The sequence below is a fragment of the Lepisosteus oculatus genome, chromosome 17, assembly GCF_040954835.1.
Source record: "Lepisosteus oculatus isolate fLepOcu1 chromosome 17, fLepOcu1.hap2, whole genome shotgun sequence".
Taxonomy (NCBI): domain Eukaryota; kingdom Metazoa; phylum Chordata; class Actinopteri; order Semionotiformes; family Lepisosteidae; genus Lepisosteus; species Lepisosteus oculatus.
The window spans coordinates 1,936,851-1,950,306 of NC_090712.1; the positions used below are offsets into that span (position 1 = coordinate 1,936,851).

The window sequence follows — 13,456 nt, forward strand, 5'->3', positions numbered from 1 at the left end:
GTTCCTAATTGACCCACTAGGTGGAGCTGTCGATCTGACGATGCAGAATTTAACAATTGCTTTATACAAAACTCATATGCACCAACGTCTGTGATGGTTATTAGGAATAAATTGTAGCTGCCAACATTTCCTATGATGAAACGTTTTTGGGACTGAACTCTATATTCATTATTTAGAACTGTACAAAGTAAAGTCTATAAGAAACTCAACTGTAATTGACATTTAAAAAAAATCAATAGGCAAATCACTAGAAACCAATGAAGTGTGGGATTGAGATAAAGATACCAGATAATCACCAAAAAAGGGAACACTAATGTGTTCACAGTGTCTACCCTATTCATGATGGAATAAAGAAAATTAGACATTAAAATTAAAACGGAATTAAAATGTTGTGGACAATTTTTCTGAGTAAAATCTTTAGGAATTTGTTCAGGAAAGAAATAGGTTTAAAAGACTAATTGATTTAAACCGTGTTGGTTAAGTTAAGTTGGAATACTAGAAGGAATTTAGGTTTTGAAAATGTTGCTTCACATTGACCGAAAATCATCCTGTAACTGTGAGGAAGTTCTAAAGAACAATTTGGGAACCTCAGTCTCTGAAGATAAAAAGTTTCCACATTAGTAGGTAAAATACATCCATATGGCCAGTCATTTACAGTACAACATGCTGCTGGCTGCTTCACAGTCAGTTTGGCAAACTGATACTGTAAAGCCTAATACCTTTCGCGAAAGTCTTCGTTTGATTTCCTGTTTGGCCTCATGTTCTTCCTCTTCATTTTTCTCTGCAATACAAACAGAGAAATTAAATCTTGAGAAAAAAACATACTAAAGAGCAGTAAATAGCCTTTCACACTCACTGTTGATGGGGAAAAAAAGGTACAGAAACCATCACTTACAATCCTCATCTTGAAATTAAATTGCTGAGGACAGTGTAGAAAAAAATACAAGCTTCCTTCTTTATCCAGATAAAAAAAACAGATTTTTTTCCATAAATGCAAAATCTCTACTCTGTGCATTAAGTAACAGAAAAAGTGCAAACAATTTTCCTGAGTGAAGAACAACTCCAGGAAAATCTCATACTTGGATCTGTCCATAAGAGGAGATCAAAACCCTGCTCAACCTCTGCACGCTGGTATTCGTCTTTTCTCCCCCAAGTTCAGTTCAAGTTCACGTTGATTTTTCATTCCAGGCATATACAAGTATACAGTGGTCCACGGTGCAAATACAGGTAGGACAGACAGGACACCGACATAGACATTGTAGACAGAATACACATAGTGCACAGTGCAAATAACTAAGGCTTATACATAATACAATATACACAACACACTGGGGGGATTTAAACCCTGTTTCTGGAATTGGACTGGGAAGGCCAGACCTCAGAAGTAATGAGAAATGAACAATTCCAGTCTTTTAATTTGCATATTACTGTTGCAAATATGTAGAAATACTGGCAGACGCAGGGGACATCAGCTCTTGGAGCTGCCCAGCTCTCGTCGGCAGCGGAGAGACCATGATCCTGAACAACACAGCTCCTCATGGGCAGATACACAGCTGTTGTAAATAATGCAACAGTGAAACCACTTTTCTGTCGCCACCATTATCATTATTAGTACAGGAACAAAGCGAAGAATGAATAATGTATCAAGACACCCAGGCTCCCACCCCACCCCCACCAACACCACCTTCAGACCTCCACATTAACGCGGGGAGGAGCTGGGCATGTGCTTGGTCCAGTAATGTTCTTGGTTTTCAGAATAGTCTCTTCTGAACAACTCGTACGTATGGCAAACCTGAGAGCCAGGTGGATTTTCCTTCTTTCCTCTGGTGATGTAACTAACACGGGTGATCTGAGAAACTTTGCTCATTAGTGAATTACACTGCCTCCCCCCAGTGTTCCTAAAGCATTCGACTAAACTGGCTCATCGATGGACACCCGATGAGCTAACACAGCACCTGTCCTCCCAACAGAGTTCCCCTCCACTGAGAAGCAGACACCAATTTGCTCTTAGTCTCTTGATGGTTTTATGTTTGCAGTGGCAAACTTCAAACTAGTGTGGCAAAGAACAAAAAATCCTTGAACATTACCCATGTCTTAAAAAGCACTTTTTGTCGATTCAAACACTTTGTAACACCTGAGACTGTGAGGATTCTTCAGACACACTACATCACGCACGGAGCAGCTCTAAATTTTAATTTTATTTGTGGATTTGTATATATTTTTTTAAGAAAGTCAATTTCGTTACTGGCTAAAACTGTTAGAAAACAATATTAATCGCTAACGGAAGGGAGGGCTTTTAAAAGCAGCCCTCTGTAGAGGCCCTGGCATTCCAGTTAGAAACCGGACTCTCTGAGATCATTTATTATAAAATGATTATTATTATAATTGCGAGTGGCCTTCGCAAGTACTGTGGGATTCTCTTCCCACAGACACTTGTTAACCACAGCACAGGCCTCAGCACTGAGGATGAAAAGAGTCCGATGCCTCAGCTGTGAACGTCGAAGAGCTCAACGCAGATGCATTCCACTGCTTAACAACATGACCCCCATATCACAATATTTACCAAAGGAAGCAGAACTGAAAAGTAAGTGACGGCGGAGATGGGAGCCGGGGTGCTCAGAAGGGAGGGAGGGCCAAAACAACCCAACCGTTCTGGAGCAGATCAGCTTGTCGGGGGGGTCTTGAACGAAACCCAGCCCCAGCTGTCGAGCATTTCAAGCGCCTTGACTTGTCCTGGGCACATCAGTATGGACGGGCATGAGAATTTGCTCTCGGCATACCGGTTTTTTTCAGCTGCATCAGCAGGATTCGTGCAAGGGAGGACGTGAAGGGGTCGGCCAGCCGCAGGAGAGGACGAGCAGCCCGCGGGCTCGACTTACGTTTCAAGATGTTGCGCTGCTCCAGCTCCTCCGTCGTCGGTCTCTGGCTCAGGCGCCTGATGGATACAAGAAGGTGGAGGCGGCTCAGCACCCTTCTGAAGGACGCAGGCTGCCATTTCTTTAGCTTGGCATTCTTGTCGGACAGAAACACATTTCTCTCGAGTTCAAAAGACGTTTTGGGTTGTCCCGAAAAAACAAACCAGGTTATATTAAGCCCTCAAAACAGCTTATTTTTGTGCGTGCAATTCACTTGCTTAAATAACACGCGATCCAGCGAAAGAAGTATCTTTGAAGCCCCAAATGAATACTAATCTTTAAATCAAAACTTTTCAGCCTATTAAGAACACAGTGAGGGGGCTGTTAAGACTAAAAGATTTGTGGGCAACAACTGTCACATGGTAAGAAATTTCTCAGAAGTCAAGACTCAATCACATGGCTCCTAGAGCTGCTAATGACCTTTAACTATAACACTGCAGACAGGAATCTGTTGCAGCATTCCGGCCCAGCAAAACCAAATTCTGTTCATGTTCCACGTACAGCAGGCAGGCTTTTAGCCAACATGAGCATGAAGCTGGGTGAACAGCAGACTACTGCACATACAGTATACAGAGTCACCAGCATGCTACGCAGGTGCAGCATGGTTCTGCTGGTATTAGACAGGTGATCACCTTAAAAAACACCTACAATGCCTGCAGGACAGCAGCTCAATCAAATGTCAAGAAAACGAATTCTCCTGATAACAGAACAAGTTAAGGTTTAATCCATGCTGAAAAGAAAAGAAAGAAGGGTTCGTCTGTGGCGCCGTCTTCGGGTGTCATGATAACGGTATCTCCTGGTGTAAATCTATTCCAGTTGTCTAGGCAGTCTGGATGTTGGGAATTTAGGGAGAAAAGTTCTACGATGCTTGCTGATATGGCTGAACCTTTGATGTTACCCAGACCAGTAACTATTCTAGACTCTGTCAGATGAAGAAAAAAAAATGAACAATATATATGCCTGCCAAACTGGAAAACTTAAAACGTATATTGTAATTCATCTGAGCGATAAAGCTGTGTGGACTGCTTAATGCCAGGAATTCTCTTCCAGAAATGTGGATTTCAAATGTGTGCGTTGCATGGAACACTTTTTTCTTTACTAAATTCCTGATATCCCGAAACTGAGTGGTACAAATTTTCTACCGGGGAAGTATAAACACTGTTTTTATCTCTCCTTTGAATCTTTTTTTCAGGTGGTATTGTCACTTGCTGACTACTCTTCTTCTCAGATAATTGTCTTAATGGAGAAAAAGACCATAAACATTTGAAATATTAACATTCCCTTATGAGTGCCTCCAGTTTACCAGACGTATCGGGTTCTGTACCTCAGTTGTTTCACGATGAAGAACCCAGACTGCCCAGCTCCTACCGGAGGCCCGTTCCTGTCACCCATCAGCAGCCTGACTGCACACTGCTGCAGCAGAGCCCTCACTGTCATCGCCTTCGCTCGCTACAGCGGTGCCTCACCCTTACCACTTCCTCTCCCCTTTCAGAGCTCACCGAAAAGACTGGCAGCTTAAGCTTGCTCACTCCTTTAGTTTCTTCGGTTTTCTTATGGCGGTTAAATGTTATTTTTTTTCCGGAAACCTATTAGTGCCACAGGAGGAAAAAAAAAGGAATTGCGCTTAAACAAGACGGCACTGTTGTTGTTTTTTTGTGGCGCTAATAGGGTTCCTCAGATTTTGGGATCTTACATGGCAGCGCCGAAGACTCTCCTTCTCAGCTTTGTCTGGCTGGGCACCTCATTATCTGTAAGAGGGCGATTTTGCCGAGAGTGATTCTGTAGTTGGTCCACTGTGCATGAAGCTATGCTGTCCTTCAGTGAACACAGCAGGCTGTTAAACCCGCAGAAATTCCCCTCCCACCCCCTGGATGTGCCAGCTGACGCACTCTGCCATGTCAGCTCTTTACCTGACTAGCTTCGTGCCAATCTGCTGTCTCAGCTCCTGCCTTTCCTCTTCCGACGTTCGGGGTAAAATGTTCTTCTCCTCCAGCTCCCTTTTGCTCGGCCGGTTGCCCAGTTTGATGGCGAGAGTGTCCCTCCTGCGAATCTTGCTAGCAAGGGAACCTGCAAAAACAAGAGTCCCATTACGTTTTGCTCCAGCTTGCAGCAGTTCTAAAAACAAAGTGCTCAACCGAGAACCTGAAGGAGCAAAACACGGGAATGCTTTGAGGGATTAGATGTCAAAGAGAGGATATACATTACAAGCAAGACATTTCATGCTCCTGGCACACTAAAACAATGGTGATCATCCATCCGCTTCGCAAAGCCAACAAATGAAGCACCTTATGTGAACGTAAAAAGATAATTTATTCTGGAACAATTTTCCAACCTAAAATGAATGGCACGCAACTACTCTCAACACCTGCGGTTTTACACTAAGCATTCCTTGCTGCAGGCAACAGAATCATAAACTTTATTAATCACAGAATAACAGAGACGCACTGTGCTGTAACAAGATGAATGCGTGGAACAGAATATTCATGCCCGCTGGACTAGGAAGCCCAATCCTTTCATCTGGCAAATGCTTTAATCATTTTTGAATCCTTTTACAAATCTCAATGTGATCAGGAGCACTGCCTGGAATATGGTCTACATCTCACAAAGGCTTACTGTAAACAGCAACTCGGTGGAAAGTTTAAATATTGATGCTTACATGTCACCTTACATGTGCTGTACAAAACATCACGTTCTAGGTAGCAAGAATGAAGCACAGAGACCGTGCGTGACTGGGATTCTTTGCACTGGCCCTATACAGAGACATCCGCAGAACACCTTACAGAAGAACTGGCACCGAGTGTTTGACCTCTCTCAAGATTAACTAGATTCTAGTCCCTGAGCCATACAAACTATTTAAATTGTAATAATGCAAGCTGGAGATCTCTTTGGAAAAGGGGCTCCTGATTTACAGCACGAACACCAAGGAGGACACTAACTTCTACACTTCGGCAGTTCAGGCACATCTAGCAGAATCCCAGGGAAAATTCTTAATTCCCAGTCAATCTCCATACTGAATATCATTGCCCTCATCCTTGTTTTCACTTTGATAACATAAGTGGGATTGCTGGGAAACTGGCAATGTTCTGATTGGATGGCATGTTTTTTCATTTCATTATTAACCACGATGACTTTGTTTGGCTGATGTTTTTAGCCACAACAACACTAAAACTGCTAGGTAATTCACTGGAGCAGTCGGAGCTAGGCTGGGATTCGAACCTTCAAGCTTCCAGGTATGAGTCCAGAACCCTGACCACTGCCCAAATACAGTCCCACAGACTGCAATACCTGCCCCATGTCTGAGACGCAGCACAAGCCGCGTTTTATCAGCTTCCTTAAAACACCTACAGACACGTGAGAGCACATGCATACAGAGAAGCAGAATTCCTACTTGACGTGTACTCATCCTCCTCATCTTCCTCCTCCTCTTCATCCCTGTACAGAATGGGTCCGTCCGAGTCGGAATCACTGGCGTGATTCTCTTTGTCGTCGGGGATGACAGTCACCTCCGGTGAGTCCGGAATCCCCACCCGGACCCGGTCTTCCCCATTTTCGCTGCCCGCTCCACCTGCCTCACTGAGGAATGAGAGCAGAGCAACAGAGGTCACACTTCTGCCTGTCTGGAAACAACCTCAGGTACTAATCAGAGCCCAGAGGAAAACTTTTCCCCCAACTAAGGTACAGCTTAAATGTGTTTACCACCTTTGGGCTCATGTACCACTTAACGGAAAAGCAGAGATACTTCTAATAAATTGATATGTAACCCATAGAGCACATTCGTAACTCCAGGTAAACGCTTAACAAGATGGAAACTAAATAATACAAACATTTAGGGGACAAGTGAACAATCAAACGACATTAAAATTCATTCAGAAATGACTTCTTTCACATCTCTGATGAAAGCAAAGGCAACAGCTGAGGTAAAGAATGTGACTCATTCAGGAAAAAGGAAGGTTTTTTCCTTTCACTTCACACACTGGCGGAAGGAAACCGTGTGCGACTTAAGGTGCAGGTGTAATCTGAATTATGCAAAAGTGACCCTTTGGTTGCTGCCAGAGAAGATAACCAGATTAGAACACAAAGCATCAGTTTCTAAGGCTCTGGGGTGCATTTCGGTAATGCAGCTGGGGCAGTTTTAGAGCACTGGCAGAGTGATCTCTCGTCCAGCACCGAATTCTGGAAACGATCAAACTACTGCATCCCGAGTCTTTTATCTGTCCTGCACAAGGGAAGATGGATGTCGGTCCCTCAAGGCCCGCGGAGAGAGACCGCGAGGGCAGCAGGGCGAGGCGAGGACGTTCTCACCGGGGGACGCTCGGTGATGGGGGATCCCCTCCGGCCGGACGGCTGCCACACTCTTCGGGATCCCCGCGGGGTTCGGGCGCGGCCTGCGAGGGAGGGCTCGCCTCGGCGGCCGGCGGCCCAGGGGGCTGCTCCCCGCTCTGCCCGGGGGTCTCCTCCGCCGAAGAGGCCTCCTGTCCTGCCCGGGACGCGGCCGGATCCCGGGCGGACGCCTCCTCCGAGCTCCGCGCGGCCTCCGCGGCCGCCGGATCCTGCCCGGCTGCCAGGGGAGGGCTGCCCGGAGTCGGGGCGCCCGTCCTGGGGGGGCTGTCCGTCGGGGCACCGGCGGAGTCGGCCCTCCTCTCCGGCTTCTTCTCCGGCCTGGGTGTTCCCGAGCCCCCCGTTTTAGCCCTGGCCCCCTCCCTGGGGCTCCGGGACTGAGCCGTGGAGGAGGAGGATGATGAAGATGGGGAGGCTGCCTTGGCGGCGGCAGCAGCAGACTTTTTGGGGTGGGAGGATTTGGCTGGGGACGGAAAGAAAACAAAAGAATCACAGATCGATTCTCTTTGTCCGTGATCACAACCCCGAGATTGTAAGAAGAAACAACAGGAAGGCTCTTTATTGCACGTGAAGGTTTTTTCCATAACCCTGCCGCTGCTGCTGAAGCAATGAATCTCTGGGGAGCAGGCATGTGAGAGCAGAGCCCTTGTTTTTCTCTAGGTTTGGCAGCATTTGCTCTCAGCAACGGGACTGAGTTGCACCATTTGTCTTGAAGTAGGGCAGCCAAGAAACAAAAAAGTGTCACAAAAAATGTTTTTGCAAAACTCGGCTCCTTCCCTGAAACCTGCTCAGTGCTGCTATCTCACCCTGCCACGTGCCTGCCAGCCACTGCCACTCAGCCTGGGCTCAGAGAGGGCAGCAAGCTCTCACTCCTGCTCCTCTGACGTACTCCTGCGCTCCTTTTATTTAACTGTTCATCCGACTGTTTTCTTTGATATTCTCAGTTGTACTTCCCTATGTAAGAAATGGCATGATGAGAACCAATCTCCCCGCAAAGCTACATGATTTGCAACACTTTTCGTATGGTTTCAGAGGTTTGAAAGCAACTCTTCATTTCCATTTTCCAAGAAAGACGCATAAGATGAGATATTTTCTCTGCTTTCTCAAATGTCACTTCTCCTGCTGCAGAGGGACTTACCTCACACTTTCACACACCCGCTGTTACACGTGATCTAGTGGATCCGAGAGCTGCCGTGACAGTGGAAGGGATGCGAGTGTGTTTTTGTGATGTGTAACACACATCACTGCGTCCCAGCCACTGAAGTGCGATACATAAGTGTCCCCATTTACCCAAAAGACAACTGATAACGTTGCATGTACAGGACTATCGCAAAAGACCAGGTTCTTTATGAAAAAGAAGTGGATTTAAATCAAGACATGCAATCAAACAACAGGAACACAAAACTAAACAGGAATGATAAGAAATGAAATGAAGCAATAGAAACCACAGATAGTTTGTTAACACATCTGTCTTGCATATCAAATGCAAGCCTGTTAATTTCAAAATGCAGTTTACCCTGTAAGGCTAATTACAGTGGGTACAAACCACAAAAACAACCCTCCTACGTGTAGTGCTCTGATAATGGAAACTAAGCTTAGTTAATCGCTGGCTTCTGGCCATGGAAAAGAGGGTTTTCATGCACCGGCAACAGACAAACCGAACACCCGTGCAAAAAGAAGTTCCTGGCCAGTGGCCACTGATCCTAGGAGACTACACATAAGGACCCACCCAGGACTGCACTGATATCTGCCATGAGCTGTGCCTCTTTATAGTTGTTTAAATAAAATCACTACACCCTAGAAGTATAAACACACTTCCTCACTGTCTGGGTGCACAGGCAGCAGAGCAGCGCCTCAGTGAATCCCAGTGAAATCCCAGTGCACTCTGGGCTCTGGCCCTTGCCCCCCAGTCCTTCGCCTGCCCAGGTAACAGGTGTTGCCAGGCGACATGAGGGCGGGGCTTCACGGCGTGCAGCCAATAGGCTCAGGCTAGTGCAGGAAGGGCATGCAGGTCTCACATGCGTACTCACCGTTGGCACGGTTACCGTTTCGCGGGCTCTGTTTGGAAGATGGGGCGAGAGGCTGCTTATTTGAGCCTTTGGGCAACTTTTTCGCGCCTGCCCCCTCTTTCCTGGCTCCACCCGCCACGGCCCCGCCATGGGCTTTGGGAGGCAGCTGAGACTTTTTAGCAGGCGTGTCCTGGGTTCGGGGCGGGTTCGTCTTTGGAACTGGCCTGTTGTCAGTCCTCTCTACAGGGACAAAGGGCGTATAGAGACCCCCATGTATTAGAAACAACAAGCCGGAAGAGCTAAAGCACACACACAGAGGAGGTGGGTGGAGAAAGAGTCACGTGTGGAGTTATGACCTCTTTAAAAAAGAGGTCGCCAACCCTGTTCCTGGAGGCCTGGAACAATCTACTGTGTATATATAATCCATTAAACAGGTGGTGGGCTTATTTAAGAAAATTAGAGATCATTTGGAAGAAGAATCCGAATATCCTGCAGCCCTTAAGGGGCTGTGTTCCCTTCATTGAAACATTACTTGATGAATTCAGCCAGGACCCTAACAGGGGTTGAAGAAGTTCAAGTAGGGAGCTTCGTCAGGATGCGCAGGCTGCAAAGAAACAGGTAAAAGTTTATTCCATGCTGGAAAGAGAAGAGACGACATTTTGGCAGTCAAGCCTTGAAGATAGCTCCACAGCCGAAACGCCACATTTCTTTTCTTTTTAGCATGGAATGAAACCTGTTCCTTTACTTACAGTATACAAGTGCTCCTAATCTTTACATAACGGGTGATTAAGGGTGATCCAAAAGAATAACTGCATTGAAGTTCTCCAGGACAAGGGTAGGAGCCCGCCGATATGAAGCTAAGGACCAAATGCTAACAGACGCCGTTTTTCAGATCAGAAACCCAGGACTGACCATTTAGAGCGCTTGTCTTCGGTCAGCCTGAGCCGCTCCCCGTCTACGCTGCGGTTCGAAAGTACCCCTCGTGCATTTTTGGGCCAACTAGCAGCGACACCATTTCTCAGATTTCGATACTGCCTTGAACTTCCAGCAACCCGGTCCCCACACACACACCACCCCCTTCCTCTCAGAAATTAAAAACTGCAAGATCCCCTCCCTCTGCCCCCTTAAAATGAGAAATCTTCCCTTCCATTTTTCCCTGGAAAGCGAAAAAAACTGCAATGATCTTCCAGGAACGTGACAGTGAAGTATGTGACAATCGAAACTGTATTCTCAGTGGAAAGCGGAAAATAAAAAGAAAAACCCCATCACTCACTTGCTTTCTTTCAAGAAACAGGCTAGATGTTCCAAATGCCCTCCTCTCGTTTGCAACTTTCTGGTATTGCATGCATTGCACAGAAAAGGATAATTCTGGAAAGCTTTGCACCCAGTTACGGCCCGTCCTGATTTGTACCGGGCTGAATTTCTAAAACTTCAAACGCATCTAATGAAATCAAAAGACCTGTATAGCAGATGATTTCCGGTGGCTTGGATATGAATCCAATCACAGGCCCCATTGAAAAGGCCGACTTTGACACAATGACTCACAGAGGATTAGGGTTCCCTTACTGCTAGGTCTTTCAAAATGACCTCCAAGAGAGTGCATTTCACTTCTGCAGGAGTCGACTGGAGCGGAGGCCTGCCAAGAAAAGTCTCTGGGCTCCATCAAGAAGCACAACAAAGCATAATCTGCTTAATCAGTGTGAAGGGGCAGACACAGCACTGCCCACAGGAGTCCAGATTGAAAGGGTTGCAAAGATCTCCCCCACAGAGCAGGCTGGACTCTAGTGGGAATTTGTTTTACTTTCAAAGATCAAGGCAGGATTTCTGTGAAATGACAGGCATAGATTACAACGTGTGAACATAACCTACACCGCTAAAAATGAATTTTCCTGAAAAGAACCAGATAACAGGAAAAAAATAAAGCAAAAAAAAAATCTGCTCGATTACGCCATCTTTTTGCTACGAGTTTTTACATTCTTCTGCCTGTCGGATACACCCTTCCCACTGCCTCGCTTCTGATGGATAAGAGATGCCGTTTTTACTGCATTAACCTGAATGAGGGATGGCTAGGAATTACCGTGCTTAAAGGGGAACTGCAGTCCCAATTTTTCAGACTGGTTATTAAATCTCAGGAACAAAATAAATTCATTGAAGTTTAAGAAAAAAAAATACAAATTCCGAATCAAGCACAAAATTGTGAACTTTGTGAACTTTGTGAAAGTACTCTAAGTCGCCATGTTGCAAACTCCCATTCGAGTTCCACGAATTGTGACGTGAAGCGGCCCTTCCTGCTCACTAGTCACTATAATGACTAGTGTGATGTGATGTACAAGTGAAAAAGTACAGGTCTGCAGCAGACATTTCACCTCAGAAATGTTCCAACATGATCTGCAGGCAGAGTTTACAAGTAGAATTTGTCAGCAAAACCATCTTGGAATCGAAAACAATATTTCTAGTGAATTAAAAGAGATATATTCACAAGCTTGCTTGTTTACAATGCAATAAGGCCACATCACCTGTAGTTTTCTTGCCTCATTCTGAATCGCAGAACATGGGGCCGTACACACAGATTTTCTCTCTTCGTTGTTGTGAATTGGAGGTTTTACAAGGTACTGTGTAGCTTTGACTTTTATTTCAGTTTTGAAATACACTGATCAGTGCTGATTCTATCTAACCCCCGAAATCTGAAACTAACGTCGCAGTTCCCCGGCTCATGGTTCCGTGAGAGCGCTGTGCTGCAGGCTTCAGATGGGACACAAAACCCAGAGGTCAACCATCACAGACACCACTCACACTCACACTCACACTCACACTCACACTCACACTCACACTCACACTCACACTCACACTCACACTCACACTCACACTCACACTCACACTCACACTCACACTCACACTCACACTCACACTCACACTCACGGCAGGGGGGACTGGGGGCAGAAATGCAGGGAGGCAGCTTCAGCAGCTCCCCTGCGCTGGTTTATTCTCTCACTAATAGAGACAAGGGCAATTATCAATGGCAAAGCACACAATTCGCAGACACACCAAGCTAACCCAACAGTCAGTTGTTAGGTCCTTGCCCTGGGTGTATATCTTCACAGACCCCTATAAAAGACCCGGGTGACAAGCCGGCTATGGTTTCCTGTGTGTATGTATGAGGAACAGGGCAGAAGGGAATACCGTACAAGAGACTTGCAGCTACCAAACACAAATCAGTATCCATCAGTGAGCAATGAGAGGTGCATTATAGCCCGGAACAGGTCAGGGAATGCAAAGCAAAGATGTCACTTGTGCTTCATAAGAACAAAGGTTAAAAATATGAGGAGGACATTAGCTAATTAATACCAATGAACCCTTCTTCACAAGATAGCATCCAGTGTGGACTTCCTGCCTCTTCCACTTATTCTACAGAACACAGCTTATATAAGATCTGAATGCCAATCTTGCCATTTCTATAAACCTCAAGTGTCCTGGGACGGTGGATCCCTTCAAACTGCCACCTCCCCGCACGGGATCCTGGGATCGTCACCTGGTTTCTCCTCCAGCGCGGAGTCGCACGGAGTCTCGATGTCGACCCGCACCTCCTCCGCCACGGGCTCTACCCTGACCGGAACCGTGTGTCCGTTTGAGGTCCCCGAATTCACCGTTTCGGCACCGTCTGCAAAACGGGACACAACCGGCAGTCACAACAAACTTACACTGCAGAGGGAAATGAAGGAGTACGACAAGATGCTTTATATGCTAAAACCGCATCTGGATTCATTGGTGTGTGTTGGCTTTCGATTTGCTTTGGCCGAGACACAGCATGGGCGGCTGTTTTAGAAGCTCAGCCTTGGTCACCTTCACAAGTCAATTCGAGGTTCATTATCCCCGGGAGCAACGGGTGCCATCGCCAACAAAGGGGTCAGGATATATTTCAGTGACGGAAAGTTTGACACTATGAGTGAAATTACAGATGAACAAGTAAAGGTGTATTCCATGCTGAAAAGTGAAGAAAAGAAACACAATGTTTCAACTGTAGAGCCTTCTTCAGGTGCGAGACCCTCGTAGAACTACTTCAGTGAAATTACAGATGACAAAACTATTTCCTAATTCTATTCCGTTACCCCCTGGGCACAGAGCCAGATGGGAGTAGTGTAAATTCATCAAGGGGGGGGGTGGCCACACACTTCATTATGCCCTCAGCCTTCTTCA

General features: G+C 46.1%; 1 protein-coding gene across 5 annotated transcripts in view; it reads right to left on the minus strand.

Annotated features, from left to right (window-relative positions):
- phactr2 (phosphatase and actin regulator 2) overlaps window positions 1-13,456 on the minus strand; it is a 72,670-nt gene that overhangs the window by 4,240 nt on the left and 54,974 nt on the right. For 4 of the 5 annotated variants that reach the window (XM_015362490.2, XM_015362492.2, XM_015362491.2 and 1 more), the window contains 7 exons: window positions 12,792-12,920; window positions 9,284-9,502; window positions 7,218-7,716; window positions 6,304-6,488; window positions 4,826-4,982; window positions 2,880-2,935; window positions 720-781 (listed from right to left, as the gene is read on the minus strand). In XM_015362490.2, the coding sequence (XP_015217976.1) occupies window positions 720-781; window positions 2,880-2,935; window positions 4,826-4,982; window positions 6,304-6,488; window positions 7,218-7,716; window positions 9,284-9,502; window positions 12,792-12,920 (1,307 nt within the window). The remainder of the gene's footprint in view (window positions 1-719; window positions 782-2,879; window positions 2,936-4,825; window positions 4,983-6,303; window positions 6,489-7,217; window positions 7,717-9,283; window positions 9,503-12,791; window positions 12,921-13,456) is intronic. The other variant, XM_015362493.2, reaches the window with a different exon arrangement.